The sequence below is a fragment of the Eretmochelys imbricata genome, chromosome 1 (assembly GCF_965152235.1).
Source record: "Eretmochelys imbricata isolate rEreImb1 chromosome 1, rEreImb1.hap1, whole genome shotgun sequence".
In the NCBI taxonomy this organism is placed as follows: Eukaryota; Metazoa; Chordata; order Testudines; family Cheloniidae; genus Eretmochelys; species Eretmochelys imbricata.
The window spans coordinates 143108237-143129930 of NC_135572.1; the positions used below are offsets into that span (position 1 = coordinate 143108237).

The 21694-nt window shown below is 40.1% G+C and overlaps 1 protein-coding gene across 1 annotated transcript in view; it reads left to right on the forward strand.

The window, feature by feature from the left end:
- PHEX (phosphate regulating endopeptidase X-linked) overlaps positions 1 to 21694 on the forward strand; it is a 138554-nt gene that overhangs the window by 52345 nt on the left and 64515 nt on the right. Inside the window, exons 8-12 of the mRNA XM_077807195.1 lie at positions 1 to 84; positions 404 to 549; positions 7728 to 7821; positions 14926 to 15054; positions 18270 to 18371. Coding sequence (XP_077663321.1) covers positions 1 to 84; positions 404 to 549; positions 7728 to 7821; positions 14926 to 15054; positions 18270 to 18371 — 555 coding nt within the window. The remainder of the gene's footprint in view (positions 85 to 403; positions 550 to 7727; positions 7822 to 14925; positions 15055 to 18269; positions 18372 to 21694) is intronic.

A 21694-nucleotide genomic window follows, 5' to 3' on the forward strand; every position in this document is an offset into this window, starting at 1 on the left:
ATAATGATTCCACAGGAGAATCGAACCAGCGAGACTATGTACAATAAAATGAACTTATCTGAACTTAGCACCATGATCCCTCAGGTTGGTGGAAGTTAACTGGAAAATTGCTCTAATGTCTGGCCTATGTAACTAACCATTTACAACTGAAGGTGCTTCAAATGTGCAAAGGACAGCATTTTAAATGAACATTAGTACAAACAGGTATTCTCTACTGTAATTATTGTTTTAAATACAGCTGCATCTGTAAGTTCCAAACTATTTGTCATGATGAAATTAAATATATTCTAACTTTTAAATAAGCAAAAACCTTCATGTCATTAAACTGAACCCTGCCAATTAATTATGTCTGATCTTCTCTGTTTGTCAACTGTATTAACTGAGCTTTTCTTTGTCCTTTCAGTTTGACTGGCTGGGATACATCAAGAAGGTGATTGACACTAAACTCTACCCGCACCTTAACGATATAGGTCCTTCAGAAAACGTGATTGTCCGTGCACCCCAATACTTCAAAGATTTGTTCAGGATACTAGAAAAAGAAAGGAAAAAGTAAGGATGATTATTATGTTTTGTAGATTCCAAGGCCAGAAGGGACTATTATGATCATCTACTCTGACCTCCTGTATAACACAGGCCATAAACCTCCCCCAAAATAATTCCTGGAGTGTATCCTCCCCCCCCCTTTTTTTTTAAAGCACTCAATTTTGCATTTAAAAAATGCCAGTGATAGAGACTCTACCACAGTTCTTGGTAAATTGTTCAAATGGTTAATTACCTTCACTGTTAAAAATGTGTACTTTGTTTCCAGTCTGAATATGTCTATGTCTAGCTTTAACTTCCAGCCATTGGACTGTGTTATACCTTTGTCTGCTGTATTATCCTGTGCATTCAACTACACTTAAAAGGATGGGCCAAATCCAGGGCATTTCAATGAGAATCTCAGATGCTCAGCACTCTTTTGGCTCAAGTCTTTACTCAGGCAAACCTCCCATTCGGTTTTGCTTGAATAAAGGCTGAAGGATACAAGCCTTGTAGGTGTTAATTCAATTTCTGACTCAAATAAAAAAAAAGTGAAACAAAAAAGATCCTGCAGTAAGGTTTGCAATTACAGGTGCATCCAGCTCACTTCTAATGGACGTTTAAGGCTTGATTCTCCATGGCCTTGCATCTTGTGTAGTCATTTACCCCTGTGAGATGGATGTGTAAAATGCTACTAGATCAGAATGGTAGCATTTTGCACCCACTTTGCTCAGGGATGCAAGGCATGGAAGAACAGTCCCTTAGTATAGAGAGAAATGTATATATTTAAATTGTCTGACTTTGCAATACTCCTTTATTACTGAAACTACCTCACAGCTTATGAATTACCCTGTGGAGCTCCTTGGGTAAGGTAATGATTGCCTCTTACCATCTTTTTATTTTTGGTTGAATGTCTTTCCAAAACCAGTTTATTGCTAACCATGCAATAATATTACTTGGTCACAACATGTCAAACTATATAAGAACTAAAAAATACTATATAAGAACTAAAAAATACTAGACCAAGGCAGAAACTTTATTCTGATATTATTGCACTGTATTTCTTCTCTTAATAACAACATCTTTACATAAATTCAGAATACTTGTAAAATATCAGGCAGATCAGGCAATACTAAAAATAAAAAGTAGTGTGTGTTCCACCTCCAAACAATCAGCTATCATAACCTACTTTAAACAATTCAAACAGACATGACCACAGAACTTCTCCTTCAAATGACTGAACAATACACATTGTGTGGCCCTGATTCTCCATTGCCCTGCGCCTTGGAAAGTCAGTTTCATTCGTGCAAAATGAGTATAAAATGCTTATTTGGTAGCATTTTACACCAACTGCACATGTAGCAAGGCAAAGGAGAATTAGTCCTTTTATGTGTATGTCTTGTCGTATATTGCTATATAGCAAAGAGGCTCATTTTATTTACTTCAGTGTCCCATCCTGTAAGGTGCTGGGAGGATTGCGTCCTGCATCTTAATTAAGAGCTAGATGTTGCCTCGCCTTTACGCAGTGGCACAGCAGAGGGAGTAAAGAACCTCCCCTCTCTTGTGAGGCTGGCATATAAACTGGGCACAGGTTCAGGCCCTGTGTTTACTGGAGTGCAAGAACTGCTCCCTAACTATTGCCCTTGGGCACATGGTGACCCAAAGAAAACGGAAAGTGTGGGAGTAGGCAAAGCCATGACTCTATTTCCCCACACCCCATGTACTGAGCTTCATCCCTTAAGGAGGGCAGCAGTTTGTGAGAGTCCTCAGTACAGGCTATGCCTATATTGTGCCATCTAGTCCTAAGAAAATCGATTCATACATTGTTTGAAATGGTAAATTATAGCATGATAACTTAAACATAAATAAATTTATTCAGTTACTTTAATATGGCCATTGTTACTCATGTGTTTGTCAAAGATACAAATACATTAATACATAAAATCCATTCAAAGATTCACTACATAGTAACAAAAAAACTTTTTGAGGACTCTTCAGGATGTCACAATTGGCTCTGAAAGTCACTTTATTATCTAGTTTGGAAAAAATAATAACAGGAAAGAATACTTCTCCTCTCCCATCACTCCAATAAGTGTAGAGCAATACACAGAGCCTTATATCTGCCTAAATGGTGAATAAGTTCAAGGATAAATGCTTAAATGTCATATTTTATATAGCATGTGAATGTCAGAAAGGAGTTTAAACAGCAAAATTAATGCAAACAACATGGACTTGATTTTAGATTGTCACAGTAAATATTTCTGTGTTAATATTTCTGTGTTAATATATTCCCCTTGATTCCTGCTTAAGTCCCAGTCATATTTCAGTGGTTATAACATAAATTAATTTCTGAATCACTTCAGGAGATTTAGTATCATTAGTGGAGCTAGGTGAATAGCAAGAAAAATTATTTGTGGATATTTCAATGGCATCTAAATAGGATTTTCACTTGGACTGAGTTCCATCCCTTTTCAGGCACAAAATTGTTATTATTTATTAGTATTGTGGTAGTCATAGGAACCCCAGTAATAGACCAGGACTATAGTAGAAAGTTATGTACAAACACAGAAAGAAAAAAAAAAAGATTGCCCCAGCTCCAAAGAGTCATACAGTCTAAGTAAAAAGAAAAGGAGTACTTGTGGCACCTTAGAGACTAACAAATTTATTTGAGCATAAGCTTTCGTGAGCTACAGCTCACTTGATCGGATGCATTCGCAATGCCACTGAATGCATCCGATGAAGTGACCTGTAGCTCACGAAAGCCTATGCTCAAATAAATTTGTTAGTCTCTAAGGTGCCACAAGTACTCCTTTTCTTTTTGCGAATACAGTCTAACACGGCTCCTACTCTGAAAACAGTCTAAGTAAATGAAATTTGTTTCAGATAGAGGAAGGAGCAGCTTAAAGGTTAGGTCATCCATTCTGAGAACAGAAACAATATCATGCGAATTAAGTGACAAATCACTCAAGTTGAATATTGAACCCCAGGTATGGATTATTCAATGAAGTATTCACAGAGAATTTTTTGTAAGCAATTGAAAACTGTTTCCTCAGAGCATTCACTGGACCCTTTTGAATAGTGAACAAATTCATTAAAATTGCAGACTGATTGGAGACAACACACAAACCTGAATAGGAGCTAAATTCACTGCATGAGTTTTTCATAGGCCATTATTCACGCAGCTCTAATCAATTCACAGTAACTCCAGCGAATTTAATCAAGATATTGTATGATATGTCCTAGGAATCTTAGATATTAACTTACATCCTTTATATAAGGAATCTGTTCTTTTCTCAAGGCCCGTTTCACTTTTGTTAAGGAGAATTTGTGTACATTGAGAGAAGAACAGTCCCATGTATAACCTGAGAGCAATAAAAGGATTTGTATCCCAAATACAAATCTTTGTAACTGTTACAGTAACAATGATTATAACCCTAACAGAACTCAAACTGAAGAACTACTTTCCTGTTGCTTGTCCTACTGGTCTGGAAAAAGACAAATAACTAACACTCACTTCTCCATAGAATATAATTGAATAAACTTTTAGAAAACTTGAAGACTAGTATTCTCTTTGAACTTCAGGATGCTCCTGCAAAATTAGTTGTGGATATGCCCCTGCTGGAGGATGGTAGAGAGAGGTTTAGGAGTGCTCAGAATTTGGTTCCACAATTCAATTAGGAATGCAAAAATGCATGCACCGCTTATGCCTCTCAAGGAAGTCCATTAGTTGGAAAACGTGGATATATTTGTTGAGCTCATATTAAATCTAAAATTATATCTTAAATTAAATCTGTCCACCAATAAATATTGATAAAAATGCTAGCATGATGTCACAAAATTCTAGCATTTTATGTAGGTCATCACCTTTATTCACTGCCAAGGCATTATTGTTCCTTACAGTGTTATCACAAATGCTTGGTCTAGTTCTAAATGTCCCAAGAAACAAGGTTTCTACCACTTCCTTTGGGAGACTATACCACAAACTAACAGACCACTTTGTTAAGAAATAATAATCCTAAACTTTCCATCTGTAGCAATCATTTGGCAGTCAAAATAGGGCAAAATGTAATCTTCCCCAGGGTTACAACAACAAGAACTTTAGTTACACAGAACTTGGGTCTGGGACTTGTGTGTTCAATTCCAGCACTACATCTCAGTATGGGAAGCAGGGCAAATAGCTCACATTTTCTGTGCCTCAGTTTCACCATTGTTAAACTTGGCATAAGAGTTGCCTCCTTCACACTGGCATTGTGCAGATTAAATAATTTGTAAAGCATTCTGAGAGCCTTAGGTGAATGGCGACACATAAGTGAAAAGTACTATTGTTTTAAACCAAAGTGGTGAAATTAGCCCCTTCTATCTTTATTCTTTTTGTACTTTGTGTACTTGGACGAAGAAACAAAGAATAGAAGCCAAGGATTGGTAAACAGGTTCAGATAAAATATGAACCCTGCTCTTTCCCATGCTCTTGAAAACAGAATAACCAATCCTCATCCAGAGTTTGAAATGAAACCTTTTTAATTTCTTTATATTTTTGCGTGGCAGGGGATTCAAATACTAGTTCAAAAAGGAAGCACCAGAGATCTCATCAAATAACCCATTCTTGAAAGATGTCCAGCCCAATTTTGCAGATCCAGTTTCAAATAAGATTTGGATAATCTTTGTGTATTTATCTAAACTGAGTCCCACCTCCATATTACTGACTTGATAAAAAAGCCACTGAAATAAATGGAACTACTTCCATTGACATCAATGGGCTTTGGATCAGGCCCATTTATGAAGTTCATCCATCACTAATTACATTCCCCACCCTTTTTTATTTAGCTCAGAACAGATTTCCTAACCCATAATCAAGGATAAACACCACCCAAGGTGGAGCAAGAACTGCACACAAAGGAGAATTAAATTTCTGTGGCTTTTAAGTGTTAAATTGTAAAAGGTAATTGCCTTATGGTAGGGGTCTTTCTAAATGGGGTTTTCTCCTTATAAGAATTTCAACGAAAATTAAGCCTTTTATCATTTTAATCCACAGGAATCCTGTAAATACTTTTCTAGATTCTAATAAGATGCAGGGCCTTAATAGTTATTGCAGGAGCATGGACGCAGCCCCGCTGAAGCGCTTTGAAACTGATAGATGTGAGGCTTGTGGAAATTAGCTCACTGGCAGAAATTTTACTGAGTAGGCACTTACAGCATACTTCAGTTTGTCATTGCTTAAGGAAACCCCACATTGACCAAACATTTTTTGGGAAACACCTGCTACTTTCTGGTATCATTATTGATCCTGTATTTTTAATGTCTCTGATTCAATTAATTGAATCACGACAAAAAGAACTCTTCCAAATCTTGTAACCTGAGCTCATGCAAGCTAATCTTCTTGATAACACTATGTATTAGACATGTATATTTCTAATCACTGAAAAAACATCCAACAGACACAATATGTTATATGATTACATGGATATTTACGTACAGGAGGACAGATGATTGCCACCTAGATCCTAGTGAAGGGTTACCTCCATGCAAGGGATATCACCCCCTGCTCCCACCATGTGGCAGGAGACTTGGATGTTGCCATGGCACTGTCCTTCTCCCTTCAGGCCCTTGAAGGTCTTTCCACAGTGAGAGAAGATGGGAAAAGGGGAAGCTTGGGAGAAAGTAGTGGTCAGGCTGAGAGTGAAGTCAGGGCAAGTTCTTATTATCCCTGCTCTGACCATATGGATCTTTCCTGGAAGAGGAAGCTTGTATGTGAGGATAGCCACTGTTGGGGAACCTCATGGCTACAGGGCATCCAGTGTCAGTGCTGAGGTAAAGGGGTTCCTTGTGGACACACCAGGTTTGAGTGGGCTCCACAGCCCTTGCCCCAGGAAGGCAAATCTTTCCTATGCCTCATAGGATGCTATGGGGAAATATTCACAAGGGAACCTTTAGAGTTTTCCTTATTCCAACCTACCTCCTTCAGTTTTCAATATAGAAGTGGTGCAATCTGTCTGATCATATAATAGAGCTCGTTACTTTATCTTCAGTCATAAATGCTTCCCAAATTATCCTGTTCCCCTTTTCTTAATCATGATGTTTGCTAAATACACTCCAAGTGTATGTGATCAGGGGCAAAATCTTCAATGAATAAGAGTTACTATGATTCACACCTGTGTATGACTGTACCAGAGTGTTTAGGCCATTACTGTAGAATACTTTAGTATTTTTGAGAAGGTGAAATCTAAATTCCTTACCTTGTGTTTTACAGTGCACATATGTCTCATACAGAAGGTGCTAGTTACCCCTATCACAGTAACCACACACAGTGGACTTGAGAGTGTGTTGTTTAATGTTTAGAGAAGGGGAACAGGAGTTGGGTCTCCTGGGAGGATTGGACAACTCGCTCCTATCTATTTTTCAGTCCCTCTAGTATCTGGGAGCTTAACCTCTCTGTGTTTCAGTTTATCCATATGCAAAGTGGGGATATTAATATTTGCCTACAGTAATTCTCAGTGTGCTAATGAAGAAATGCTTGTAAAGCACATTGATATTTTCAGATGAAAGGTGCTAATACAAGGGTGACCAGACAGCAAATGTGAAAAATTAGGACACTTTTTTTTCCGGGGGTGAGGGGTTGGGGTTGGGGAGCGCAGCATATTTTCCTGTATAAGACAAAGCCCCTAATATCAGGACATCTGGTCACCCTAGTTAATACCATGTAATGACTATATATGGTAGCTAATTATCCATTATTTTAGTTTCATGATCATTATTTGTAGGTCTTACTAGTAAAGAGAGAGAACCTGCACTTTGATTTACAAGTCAAAAATTATGAGATACCGTGTAGTTTCTGTACAGAGCAGTAAAGTAATTACTGTCACTGCATAGCACTTATGATTTATGTAAAGAGTACCTAAATGAAAATTGCATTGTAAAAGAGTACAACTATGAACTGTATACATCAGGTTACTAATGTGTTATAAGCATTCTCCAGAAGATGGTTCCTATCATGAAATCAGGCAGTAAATGGCAGTTTTCATGCAATTTCTTCTGTGTAATAGGACTTTATCAATTTGGTCATAGCTCATCATTAATTTTAAAGGTGAAATTTCTCTCATTCCGTTCAAACTGCTCTTTCAGAAAGCCATTCAAATATTGATTCCACAAGTGCTTTGTTGTACATCACAGGGAATTAAATGTTTGATAAATACGTATGTCTGATTTAACAGAACTATTGCCAACTATCTGGTATGGAGGATGGTTTATTCAAGAATATTTAACCTCAGCCGACGTTTTCAGTATAGGTGGCTGGAATTTTCTCGGGTAAGTTTAAAATTTTTCAATTTTTATGATAGGTGAGACTGATAGTGACATTGTGGCATTCTCCAGGGTACAATCTGAACTGTTTAAAGGTGGTGTCTCCTTAACTCTTTAGCCTGGGGTGCCTTTTACACTGCTTTGCTCTCAGAACATCCACTCCTGACCTGTTCACGTAGACTTCAGCATGAAAATTCACTCCCAGCTAAATACATGAGTGCTCTGACCAGTCACTCCTGAATTACATACAGGTACACACCCACAAATTCCTAGCCTTGTCTTCCAGAAATTTGCGACTTGAACTGCTCAATATCCTTCTGAACAGTACAAGCTCATAGAAAGTCCATCATTTCATCAAAGGAAAATGATAATGCACCAGCCCTGTTATCCCAAATGGAGTTTCCCCACACGCTTTAACCTAACACACAGGTTAAGATAAAACAATAAGATAAGAGTATTAACTGCAAAAGAGAGATTTTCAGTGATTACAAATAATGATGCATAAGAACACGGATTGGTTACAAAAGAGTAAAATGCAAACTAATAGCTAATTTAAGAAATGAACAAAATTCAAAATGAAGATTTTCCTCACCATACGTTGCAGTAAATTTCACCAGCTAGGTCTCCTTCCAGCCTGGGGCCCATCCCCTTAGTTCAGTCTCCTTCAGGTATTCACTGATGTCATGAGCAGAGAGATTGGAGGAGGAGTGAAGTCAGGCATTTTCCTTCCCTTTTTATAATTCAGTTTTTTGTGCTATAAACATCCTTGCTGAGTCATGGTGATACACAGCCCATTGTGATTAAATGCAAATTTCTTGTTTACACCTTACAGTTGCTGGAGAATGGCTGCTTACACATTCAATAGACTTTTAACTCCTGGTTTGGGTGTTGGTCTGTCCTTTGCTTCTGAGAAACTGATTTGGGCCTGGTTTTCTTAAACCTGGAGCATGTTACAGCAATAATACATAGTAGAATCTTATAACTTCACATACAATATTGATACACATATTTTATCAGGACAATAATGTTCAGCAGATTATGACATTTCAAATGATACCTCACAAGGCATAATTTGTGCAAAATTTATCATAGTCTTGTAAAAGTGGTGAACATAATAGTATAGACCATCATAGACATCTATTATCTTTGTTGCTTGATGCTTCCAATTAAAAGACCCTGTTTTCAGTTGCTTATAACCTTCCCCAAATAGTTTGGAATGAATTTTACATTCTGGGTGTCTATCTTAGGCTGAATTTCTTCCAAAATATTTCAGTCATCTGTAAGAGAGAGGCTAGGGGGGAAATGAGAACATAAGAACAGCCATACTGGGTCAGACCAAACATCCATCAAGCCCAGTATCCTGTCCTTTGACAGTGGCCAATAGCAGGTGTCCCAAAGGGAATGAACAGACAGGTTATCATCAAGTGATCCATGCCCTGTCACCCAATCCCAGCTTCTGCAAGCAGAGGCTAAGGACACCATTCCTGCCCATCTTGGCTAATAGCCATTGATGGACCTATCTTCCATGTATCTATCTAGCTCCCTTTCGAACCCCGTTATAGTATTGGCCTTCACAACACCCTCTGGCAAGGAGTTCCAGAGGTTGACAGTGCGTTGTGTGAAAAAATACTTTCTTGTGTTTGTTTTAAACCTGCTATCTATTAGTTTCATTTGGTGGCCCCTTGTTCTTGTATTATGAGGAGGAGTAAATAACACTTCCTTATTTACTCTCTCTATACCATTCATGATTTTATAGACCTCTATCATATCCCCCCCAGTCGCCTCTTTTCCAAGCTGAAAAGTCCCAGGCTTATTAATCTCTCCGCATAAGGAAGCCGTTCTATACCACTAATCATTTTTGTTGCCTTTTTCTGAACCTTTTCCAATTCCAATATATCTTTTTTGAGATGGGGCGACCACATCTGCACGCAGTATTCAAGATGTGGGCGTACCATGGATTTATATAGCGGCAATATGATACTTTCTGTCTTATTATCTATTCCTTTCTTGATGATTCCTAACATTCTGTTCACTTTTTTGACTTCCACTGCGCATTGAGTTGCTTATCCCATATTGCTTATCCCAATGGGCTGCTTATCCCATATTAAAAAACTTCCGGCAATTTTTTAAACAGCTCTAGTTCTCTCTCATGCTTTGGAGCAGGGACTCAAAATTTGGCAATGGAGGTGGTCTTTGTGTCAGGGATATGTCTTTTGCCATCCCCATAAACATACTGTATGTCGAAATCCGATCAAGTTATAGGTATGTGCTGAGTAGACTTTGACCAGCTAAAATCTCTAAAGATTCTACCTTCACTGAGCATGGTCAAGCCTCTCTCAGCTTCTAGTGCTGACCGGACTGCACATGCACCATCCCCACAAAGCAACTGAGCATGATCCCTCTTCACATAGCTCCTATGTGTGATCAGACTGCTCAGGTGCATCCCCACAGAACAACTGAGCATGCTTCAGCATAGGTGTTCAGAAGTACTTGCCCTGTAATTACTGCTCCAGACCATGGTGGGTCTGGGCACAGGAACTGACAGCACTGTGCTCATCAATGATCCCCCTGCTGGGTTGGCAAGGAGCCTGGAAGCCATGGTGAGGACAGGAGCCTGGGACTGGTAGCTGAGGTAGAGGCTGGGATTAGGAGCCAGTCAGGAAAATGGGAAGAACTGGGAGCCATTTGGCTGGGGAGAAACACTGAGATCAGGGAGGGAGATTGGATGCACAAGGAGAATGGGAATAAGAATTCATGTGAGGACTCAGGAGTGTAGAGGATGACAGCCTACTACTGTTTCACAGGCAACCTTCATTCTGGCATTTCTTAACTTTTAAATGCTTGACTCTGGAACATTTTAATGTTCTTCTAATGTAGATTTTGTGTGTGTAATAGGTCAAAAATCATACAAATCTCTTGTGCATGTACAAACACATGTAATTCTTACCAGATCCAGTAAAAAATGCATATCACTGCAGTAGTGAGAGAAAATGCTAGAGCTCAGAGTAAAAGATTAATACCATATCTCTGATTCCAGGATATGTGTGTTCTGTTCATTTACTTCCAGTCCTCCCTTCTTTTCTTTCAAAGGTCCATATCTATGTAGTTGTATACTATCCTTTCTGGAAGTAAGATATTAAGTAACAGAACATGAGTCTGATGACACGTCTTTGGACTCTATCCAATACATGTTTAATTAAGTGCAGGACTTTGGTAACTAAGTATAGAAGAAAAAAAATCAGGTGAGAGATATGCATAATTTCCCCTATATCTTCTTCAGTTATGTTGTGTGAATGTTTGGGGTCTGCTTAAAATTCAATGCCCTGAGATTCCTCAGAAATAGAACAAAGTAAGTTCATCAATTTATTAAGTTTGTGAGCAATTGGAGATTGTGTAAAAATCCAGAGGATGACATACTGTGCATTGTATTATCATAGTCACCTGGTGCTTGATCCAAAGCCCAGTAAATCAGTGAAAAAGCCCCTACTGAAATCTGTAGTGCCCTACTGTACAGAGACTCCCCCCCTACAACACAACATAATAAATAGAATGCACATCACTTGCATTAAAAGCAGTTACAAAAAAGTAGTGCGCCCTGATCCGGTTTCATTGCATGGTTTATACAGAACTGTAATTTGATCAGCTTTACTCACACCAGAAAACCCCCTTGATGAATAAATTGTTGACTAATATTTCCATTCATATAAAACAAATGTGAATGGATTTTAATAATATCAAATAGTTACATTAAAACTACATTACAAAAACAATATTACAAAAAACATGGTAATAATTCTGGTTTGAGTTGAACCAACAAAGATACACTGTAGGAAATTGGGGGTGGGGGGGAGAGTTTTATGGCCTGTGCTATACAGAAAGTCAGACTAGATGATCACAGTTGTCCCTTATGGTTTGGAATCTACTCAAACCAGAATTATTACCATGTTGTTTTGTTTGGCCCCTACACCGAAAAAGCCATTATATGCTCAGCTCTGCTCTAAACTTCCTGCATGGGCACATGGAGTGACCTAAGAGTTTCCCATTTGATAAGTAACATTTGAACATTCTTAGAGTTGGCCAAAAAAAAAAGCACCATCAAATGCATTGTTTTGTGAAAAAGGCAAAAGCTGCAGACTAATGTTACAACACATTCAAACAGGTGTTGTTAGAAAAGCATTTTCTTTATGAAAAAATGTGAGCAACTGGCTGTCCAATCCCAGCTACATGTTTATTAGTACATCTTTTTATGAGGCACTTCTTGGTGGCCAAGTACAATAGAGTGCTGACCTATAACCAGTCTGGCAGGATATTAAGATCCCAAATGGAATCCTCAGTACAGACAGGCCCCTGAGTGGGCAGCATGCCCCTGCCTGGCAATGGGTTTCAGCCCTGAAGAATATGAATCTTGGCATCAAGAGGTTTAAAATGAAAATGGTTTGTACTTTGCAGAGGAAGGGGAGGGAAAATCACACAATTAATTAAAAGTGGAAGGTCATTTTCATAGGCTGTAAAACCAGACATCACTGCTGAGAAATTGCTTTGTTTATAGTATCAGCCATTTTTCTACACTAGCCATTGTAATGCTAGTAGGACTCATAGCAGGCCAGGCTTGGCCTCAGCTACACCGTGTTACCTACCAAAGCTAGATTCAAACCAGTGACTTAAAGCTGGAGAACCCCGTGTCCCATAACTAGCCCTGTAAGCCACAGACTCCCTGGATGTGTGGTTACTTTATAGTAAGTTTAAACTTTACATACTCTTTCCATTTCATTGGGGGAATTATCAAGTGACGTTTACATGATGAGACAAGGCATCAGAGGAAACAAAGATTTCATTTGCCAGAAAAAAATCCCTGAACGTGTGTTCGAAACCATTAAAATCTTGAGGATCCCTGTTTTCCTCCATTTTGCACCTTCCTCCTTCCTTGATGGCCATTTTCACATGCCAGTATTTTTTGGGCTGATAAAAGATGAACACAAATCCCTTCAGAGTCCATCAACATTGCTGTTTAATTGACTGGAAAGGGGCTCCACTAAGGGCTTGCCTATACTTATGGCTAAATCAGTACTGCTGTGATCGATGCGGTGTTGATAGCAGAGTGCTCTCCCGTCGACTTCTGTGCTCCACCTCCCAGAGAAGAGTAAGGTAAGTTGGTGGGAGAGCATATCCCATCAATACAGCATGGTGTAGGCATAGCGGTAAGTCAACCTAAGCTACGTCGACTTCATTTACGTAACTTACATAACTGAAGTAGTGTAACTTAGGTCGACTTTACACCTTCAGTGTAGACCAGCCCTGAGTGACTACAGGCATTTCTTCCTTTCCCGATAACAAATTGGGGAGCAGGCCTTGGGGGAGGCTAGCACTCGGCTCCTCCCCTTCTGCCCAAGGCCCACCCCTCTCCCTCTCCATACACCTCATTCCCCTGCCGGAGCCCAGAGCACTCCCACCATAGCCACCGGCCAGCTCAAGCGGCCCCAGCGCCCCCAGCCCTAGAGCGCTGTGTGGCCTCAGTGCCCCCAGGCCGAGCCCTGGAGTGCCGGGTGGACAGCATGCGGGCAGGGCCATGCTGGGCTGTTTGGGGAGGCTCAGCCACCTCCCGCCCCCACCTATGAGATCCACTGCCCATGGGAGCAGAGCAAGGCTGGCGGGTACAAAGTGGTGGAGGCAATCAATAGATTTTAACTAGCCTACATGCTGACACTTTCTCTCAGCCAAGATACCTCCTCCCGCAACACCACCCGTGAAATTTTTTGTCCCACTGGGATCTGACAGCCTGCTAACTCTCCTCATCCTCAAAGTTCTTCCTCCTCCTATAGCCTAATGCCCAATCCACAAACAAAATCGTGTTTGGTACATTGAAGGGAGTTGTGGTATAATAAAATGACTAGTCAAAAGATATGCATATGTCAAACATTGACTCTGCATTATTTAAACTTTTTGCCATTACAAATTATTCAATGAAAGGTTAACTTTATCTCCATGGCTTTTTTCTTCTTTTTTTTTGTTCTTTTACTCCAATATTTCTTTCCTTCTATTATATATATTATCACTTTTCCTCTATTTTTTCAGTATGTTTCGCCTCACTCTTATTTTTCTGATGCTTTTTGCATCTAGCCTCTTCCTTCTACTCATTCTGTATATTCTTGTCTTGCTACTGTGTCTGTTGTCTTTCATTCCCTCTTTCTTACCCTGGACTTTCACTCTACATCCAACTATGCATGTCTCTCTCACAATTGCACATGGCACCTCCTGCTCTCTCTCAGGCACTAGGGCCACTGGTGCCAGAACTGAGAGAACAAGGGGCCACGCCCCCCCCACTTTTTAACAAAAAAAACAAGCAGAGAATTCATGTCCCTGCAGATTCCCCATCCCCCACCACCCGCAGAATAATAGATTCTGCCAGGGAGGTGCTGCAATTACACCTTTGCCCACTGGGAATTGCTGTGGGACCAGAAGAGAGAGCAGCTGGCTCATTGCTGGAGCAGCCAGCCATGGAGGGAGAAAGAGCAGGCACTTTGGCCTTGGCCTCCCCATTTCTACAAAGGTTCCAGTGCCCTCTCCTACCTCCCACATTCATGCCCCTCTATACTGTCACGCACATTTGCCCCACTCCCCTCACTCAGCGGTGCCTTGCTACACTCTCACTTTTCTACTTCATTCACATACTCATTGATGGCCTCCACTCGTGCTGGCGCTCTTTCTCACACTGATATTACTGCCCTCCCAGAAATGCCCATGAAGGGATTCAGACTGATGACCTTCCACCTACAGTAGTTCCTACCCCAATCCTTTGCAATCCTACTGGCAGGTCTGGTTCAGAGGAATGGGATTGATCAAAGGAGTTGGATGATTTTGAAGTTGGTGCAGAATGCTGCATCTTGCTCATTAAATGGTTAATTAGACATTAAGGAGGCAGATCCTCAGCTGGTGTAAATCCTTTTTGAAGACAACGAAAATGCAGACATAAATAGTAAAATGATTCTGCAGTTATATATGTTAGGTTATGTGTGCCTGTTACTTTTCAGAATTTACCATGAGGATACTGAGTTATTTTCATGGTTTTTCTCAAATGGCATGTTCTGATGGTTTATTGTGCAATGCCAACAGGTAATCCAGGGAACTACATCTTTACTGCCTCAGTGGGATAAATGTGTAAACTTTATAGAAGGAGCACTCCCTTATGTCCTTGGCAGGATGTTTGTGGATGTCCATTTTCAAGAAGACAAGAGAGAAATGGTAAGTCCTCCTCAGTCTCTATCTGAAAACCTTTAATTAGTTTCTTTCTCCCAGCAGAATAATTTTGAAGTTGAATTTAGCTTTAAAGAGAGACTTTCCACATGCAATGATTTTAAAAATTTCACTTATTCAGTGAAATGGATGGTAGGGAAAAACAGAACAAAGAAAAGGAAATCCCTCCTTTCCCTCCAGCTAAATTCAGTTGGTGCATTCATTGCCAGTTCAGGCTTTTGAGACAAATATGTAGTTGGATTTAAAAATGTATCCAGATAATTTTTTTCACAATTTTTTTCACTTGTAGTTATGACTACTAAGATAAGGATAATTCTTGTAGTGCAGGATATAAGGTTCATCAGCAGGTGCCAACTGCCATCATCATTGGAACTGTAGAACACCTTGAGGATCTGATCCAAGACTTCTCAGCTGTGAGGGTCAAGAAGGATCTCCTCTCTGCAAGTGCAGCATTGCACAGTTGACTATATGCATTCTGAATATCCTACCCAGAAGTTTGAGCAAGCATAGGGAATCCATAACTGATCTCTGTCCCAAATTTTGGGGAAGCTCATATCTAAAGATCAAAACTCAGGATTTGTGATTTGTGAATCAGGCCCAGTCTCCTGATCTAAATTTATTGGCTTGAGTCAATCACAAGTTTCTTTAGCTTCATCTATAGGACCAGGTGTTGGCTGCTGTCAAAGGCAGTAGCCCAAATTGACCAATGGTTTGATTTGGTTTGGCAAAGTCTTTGTTCCTTATATTTTCAATAATGGTCTGATTCCCTTTGTCACTGTTGTAAGCCTTTGTCTTTGAACTAGAATTTCCACTCCAACATCCAACTTTTTCAGCTCCTTGATCGTTCACTGAATTCCTAAAGTGGTGTTTATATTACAGTTTGTTAGGGAAAAAAAACAAGGGGTTTCACAAATCTATTGTAATGACCTCCAGAAAGGTTTATCTGAGGGCAGGGCTATACTACTGCTTAAGTTGATCTAACCTACGTTGCTCAGGGGTGTGAAAAAGGCACACCCCCCGCCCTCCAAGTGGCACAAGTTACAGCAACCTAAGCACTGTCCACACTGGCGCTATGATGGTGGGAGACGCTTTCCCGCTGACATAGCTTCCACCTCTTCTGAAGGTGGCATAATTATGTCGATGGGAGAGCACTCTCCAGCCGGCATACAGAGTTTTTAGCAGATGTACAGTGGTGCAGCTGCACTGATGTAGCGCTTCCAGAGTAGAGCTGCCCTGAGTGTGAGCACAGAAACAAAATTGGAGGTCAAGTTGAATCTGGTTGAAACCTTGAAAACTGTGGCTCTTCAAGTCTATTCTTAATAATTTTTTCTCTTCCTCTTTTTCCATTTGTTTCCCCTTTCTTAAACTAGGAAAGCCATTCTGATTTCGAGAACATTTTTTCCTTAGCTAAAGGAGAGTAGGTAGCTATCCATGGTAAGAAAATCAGGAGTTATGGATCGTATGGTGTTTTCAGGTTTTAGTCACTGATGATGTCTCATGCCATGCATGCCTTCTCTCTCCTCCTTTTATGAAAAAAAATATTATCTGTGTCTAAATATAGTATTGTTTTTGACCTACAGTCTCTGCAGTGTTTCTTACAGCTATGCCTGAGCAATTTCAGTAATAACTCTGATAATATGAATAGGTTTCTTCTCCCACCCCCTACTGCTACAGCTGGTGCATAAAACCTAAATATACACCAGGGTCCAATTGCAGAGCTTGAGTTTGAACTTGCAACCTCCAAACACAAGGAGTTCACCTCATTAGTGCACTAAGTTAATTGAGTCAGTGCTCTGCCATCAATATTCTTTAAGTTACTTTAGTCCCTTGGATGTCGTTTACTGAGATGGTTTGGTCATATTTAATGTTTTGTTCTGGTTGTCCTATATTGTCTCTAAAGTAATGAGATATTAAAAAAAGAGGGGAGGAAACTGAATAATAAAGAGGGCAAGTGCTTTCCTTTCATTTTAGAGAGACACACAACAAGCTCAAAATGAGAGTCTGATGCATTCATGGCTGTTCAGCTGAAAACAATGTTTTTCAGGGTCCCTCTACTCCCAAAAGGACATTTTAAAGATACCATCTCTACTGATTAACATGTTGCATGTCCATGTTCATTGACATTTCTGTTTATTTTTAAATTTAACACAGGTGATAAACTTTATATAGTGATATGGTTGAATCCTTAGATTAGTTTTAAATGTCTTTTGCTATCCCAACTTTTAGGCCTAATCCAGCTCCAATAACTTCAGCCCTTTTTTATTGCCATGGTTGTGTCTTTAGTAATTGCCTATGTCTTCAGCCTCACCTGTCAATGCAAGTAGAAGCAATTGACTACAAGCACCTCTGTTGTTCAACTCCCCCAGCCAAATACATAAGACGGATAACATTTCCACTGTTTAGACCAGCAGAATAATCTTTCACTCAGGATCAGATGCCATGGGGTTGCTTGAGGTGTATCATTTTAGGCTATTCTCTAATGTCTCTCCCCCTAGTATCTAAGTGTTGCTATTCCTGTTTTTGAAATTCCGTGACACCTTGTGTAGTCATTTTATACCTGTGCCAAGTGGATGAAACATGCTACCAGACCAGAATTGTGGTGCCAATGTAAATTACTATCCAAGGTGCAAAACCAAGGAAAACTGGGCCCAGCTGGGTGTTCAAGCTGCTGCCACCAGCCATATAAACCGTACTTATTTAAATTACAGTAAAAGTCCACAAATGAAGCTAGTTGGATAAATAATAGAGCTCTGCTGTGTGTTTGGGTAAGGATGCAAACAGCCCAAATATGGTTCTTTTGGATGAATGTCAATCAGAAGGAATACTGGTCACTATACACATGTGATTGGGAAACAAATGGCCAGGAATTTCACAAGACTTCTGCTGTTCTCTCAGCACGTCCATCATGAGCACAAGAAAGGCATTCTCATGATGACTGTTCATTATTGTGTCGTGGAGGGAACAGTAGTCAGAAACTTGTGTAGTGTAGCTGGTAGAGATGAAAATGAAGGCAAGCACTCTGTGACTAGAAAACCCAGGGTTGCGGGAGAGAGGGAGGAAGGTATGTGAGGAAGGAAGGAGACTTGGGTGTCATATAAACAGAGAGAGAGATGTAGTCTTATCCCACAAGTCATTCATATACCCAGTTAGTCTCACAGTCAGTTTCTCATGACTCTCTTTATTGGGGAGAATTTGTTTTGCAGATGGCGGAGTTGACTGAAGGGATTCGCTGGGCCTTTATCGACATTTTGGAAAAGGAAAATGACTGGATGGATGCAAGAACAAAAAGGAAAGCTAATGAAAAGGTAACTGTTGATGTGGGAAAATTAAAATGCTGGGTGAAATCCTGCTGTGTTGAAGTCAATGGAAGCTTTGCCATTAGTTTTAATGCTGTGTTTAAAGTTCCATTTAATTGTTTACTATTTTAGAAATGCACATTGGCAATCTGTTTGTCCAAACTTATAGGATACGGGGCTAGATGGACCTTTGGTCTGACCCAGTATGGCCGCTCTTATGTTCTAATGCTGAGAAACCTGAACTTATACTTTTCTACTGCATGGTTAGTTTTGTTACCTCATTTCCTCCCATGTTCACCCTGTTTGTTTTGTCCACTTCTTACACCTGACTGACATGGAGATTGAGAGCTCTCTGGGGAAGGAGCTGTCTTCCTCATTATTTGTCAATACAGTGCCTGCCACAATGATCCTTGATCCTTGAATGGGCTTTCTAGGTTCTACCTTACTACAAATGAATAATACTACTATAAAATATTTTTAAGTTTAGATGGTTTAGGATGTCCAGTACCTGGAAGGAAGAGGCTCCAATTTAGCAATGTGAATATGAAGATGTTATGTCTGGCATCTTCTCTGATGTAACTGTTGGAAGTCTACCCCCTGAAAACAGTACTTCCAAGGGTGATGTCGAGCAATCAGTGAATCAGCAGTCCCCAAATGCAATGATATCACATCATTCTCAAGGCTGGCACTTCCCTTCATGATAACTTAAACGTTATGTGACATTATAGTGCAGAGGGTAAATTGGATGTTAGAAGGTACCGAAGGCTTCCTGAACCAGGTCCCTCCATCTCTCACTTACACTATATGAGACATGGAAAGTGATCTCAGAAAACAGGGAGCAGCACACAGAGCAACAATCTGGATTTGTCTACATTGCAAAAAACGACCGCAAGTGTCAGAGCTTGGGTCAACTGACTTGGGCTCACACTCTGGGGCTAAAAATAGCATGTGGACGTTTAGGCTTGGGCTGAAGCTTGGGCTTTGAAATCCAGCAAGGGGGGCTCTCAGATCCTGGGCTCCAGCCTGAGCCTGAACGTCTATAATGCTATTTTTAGACCTATAGCATGAGCCCACTGAGCCTAAGTCAATTGAACCAGACTCTGAGAGTCACTGCCAAGGGGTTGGTATCTCTTTCTCTCTCTCTCTCTCTGTCTTTTTTTTTTTTTTTTTACAGTGTTGACATACCCTAAAAATGCGTGAATTCACAGGAGGAGAGGATGGGCTCCTCACCATTTTTTTCTCTTTTTACTTATAAAACAGAAAATTTGGTGGCTTTACCAGTATTTATTTACTGGTTTGTTACACAGAAAGTGCATCTGTCTAAATGTGTCCACAATCTGTCATTGCCTGTGTCCATAATGCTGCTGTTATCCTGTCAGAGCTCACAAGTTGAGAGGTTGTTTGGGTCAGTACTTGAGATGAGGAACGACTGCATAAAGTATATTGCTGTGGATACCTAGGTAGCCCTCTGACTTCCGGGTCAGTACTGAGCCAAAGCCCAGCATTATAACAGAGAGTTCTGTGTTGCTGGAGACACCATGTTTCAGATGAAAGGCCAGAAGGAACAACTAGATCATCTAGTCTGACCTTCTGTATAGGGTGACTAGACAGCAAATGTGAAAAATCGGGACGGGGGTGGGGGGTAATAGGAGCCTATATCAGAAAAAGACCCAAAAATTGGGACTGTCCCTATAAAATCGGGACATCTGGTCACCCTACTTCCGTATAACACAGCCCATAGAATGTCACCCAGTTATGCCTGCATTGTGCCAATGACATGTAAAATAACTGCTCTGGCTGCTTGTGGTAATTAAGTGTCTCATGACATTTTTATAAGAAAAAGATTGTTAACTTGAGGACAAATCCAACTATGTGTGATTACAATCTGACCTTGGGAAACTCTCATGAGTTCAAATCCACTGTTCTATCCACTTGGCCGTATTATCTCCTGATGACGAATAGTGTAGAGTTGCTGTGTGTAGTTAAACAGCACCAGCATTTTACCCAGAAATGGCTGTATTTCATAAAGCCCATTTTGTCTAGACATAGTTTGTTTAGCTGGGGTTTTTTTGAGTCAGCAAACCACGTTGGAATGAAAGGAGTTAATGGTTGTTGTTTTCCTGTTTATCAGTTCTACTGCAGTAGGTCAGTTTCCCTGGTATTTAGTCCCTTTTTAGTCCATGGGCAGTTGAGTCTGTAGCAGGTTTATTCCTTTATTGTGCAAGAGGTAAAAGACCTTTTGTTTGTATGTTTTGGTTTTGTGCATTGAAAATGTTCTTGAAAAAATTCTCCTTCTAACATGATCTTGATGGGCTCATATGTCTTTATATTTAGGTGACTCCACTGTATTGCAAATGGCTTGATAGGCTTATTGATCACCTCAAAGAGGATACTGCAGATCCTGCTTGTGATAGGGATAGCCTCAATACTAGCTTCCACATATTTATTGCTGATAGTGCCAGGGGTCAGCTGAAAAACAACCTTCTATAAGCCTGAACCAAACCTCACTGAAGTCGATGGAAAGACTCCCATTGATTTAGGCAGGCTTTGGAGTGGATCCCTATGATAGAACCAGTGCCGTAGTTTGGCTTTGGGAGAGCAGCCAGCTCAGTCTAAGTTTTGAAAATTGGCCTTTTTAGCAAGTATTAGCTTATGTGGCCTTCTGAAAACTTCTTCAGCATCCTTGTGCTCTGTATCTCAAGGAATCTCACCTTTCCTCCTGGAATACTCTGGAGTTTAAGTGTGTTTCTTTCTTTCTCTCTGGAATAAGACCACATAATCAAAATCATGTCTTCTAATCATTTTAAACCCCTATGCTGTAAGTGTGAATTGAAACCAGTTCTACTGAAAGCAGCCTACCTTTCCCCCCTCCCCACCCCCACCCCCACAAAAAACCCGAAATACCCAAAGAAATGGATCCTAACACGCTTGGGTGTTGTTTTTTTTAACATGCAATTCTCACTTAATTCTCTGGATGGAGCTCATGGTATTTCTAAAAACCATAGTTAAGTCAGAATCTAGTATCTGGCACCATGCTTTCATATTCTGTTTCCTTTTTCTTCTGTTAGTCTTGTTTTATTGTACTCTATTTGGCTGTAATCAAGGATTTGTTTATACTGTTTCTGTCAATCCTTTGAGTCTTAGATGGAGGCCTCTGATTTTTCTCTTTTTAAAACCCATTTTACTTCCTGCTCTCACTTTTTAAACTCCCTATTTTGTGAGGGTCATTACATTTTGCCTTCATTTTTTAAGTATAGCTAAATTATTCAGAGGAGTGCAGCTCAATGGGTGTCTTTGGCATGTGCTGTATGCATTATGTTAGTCATGCGGAG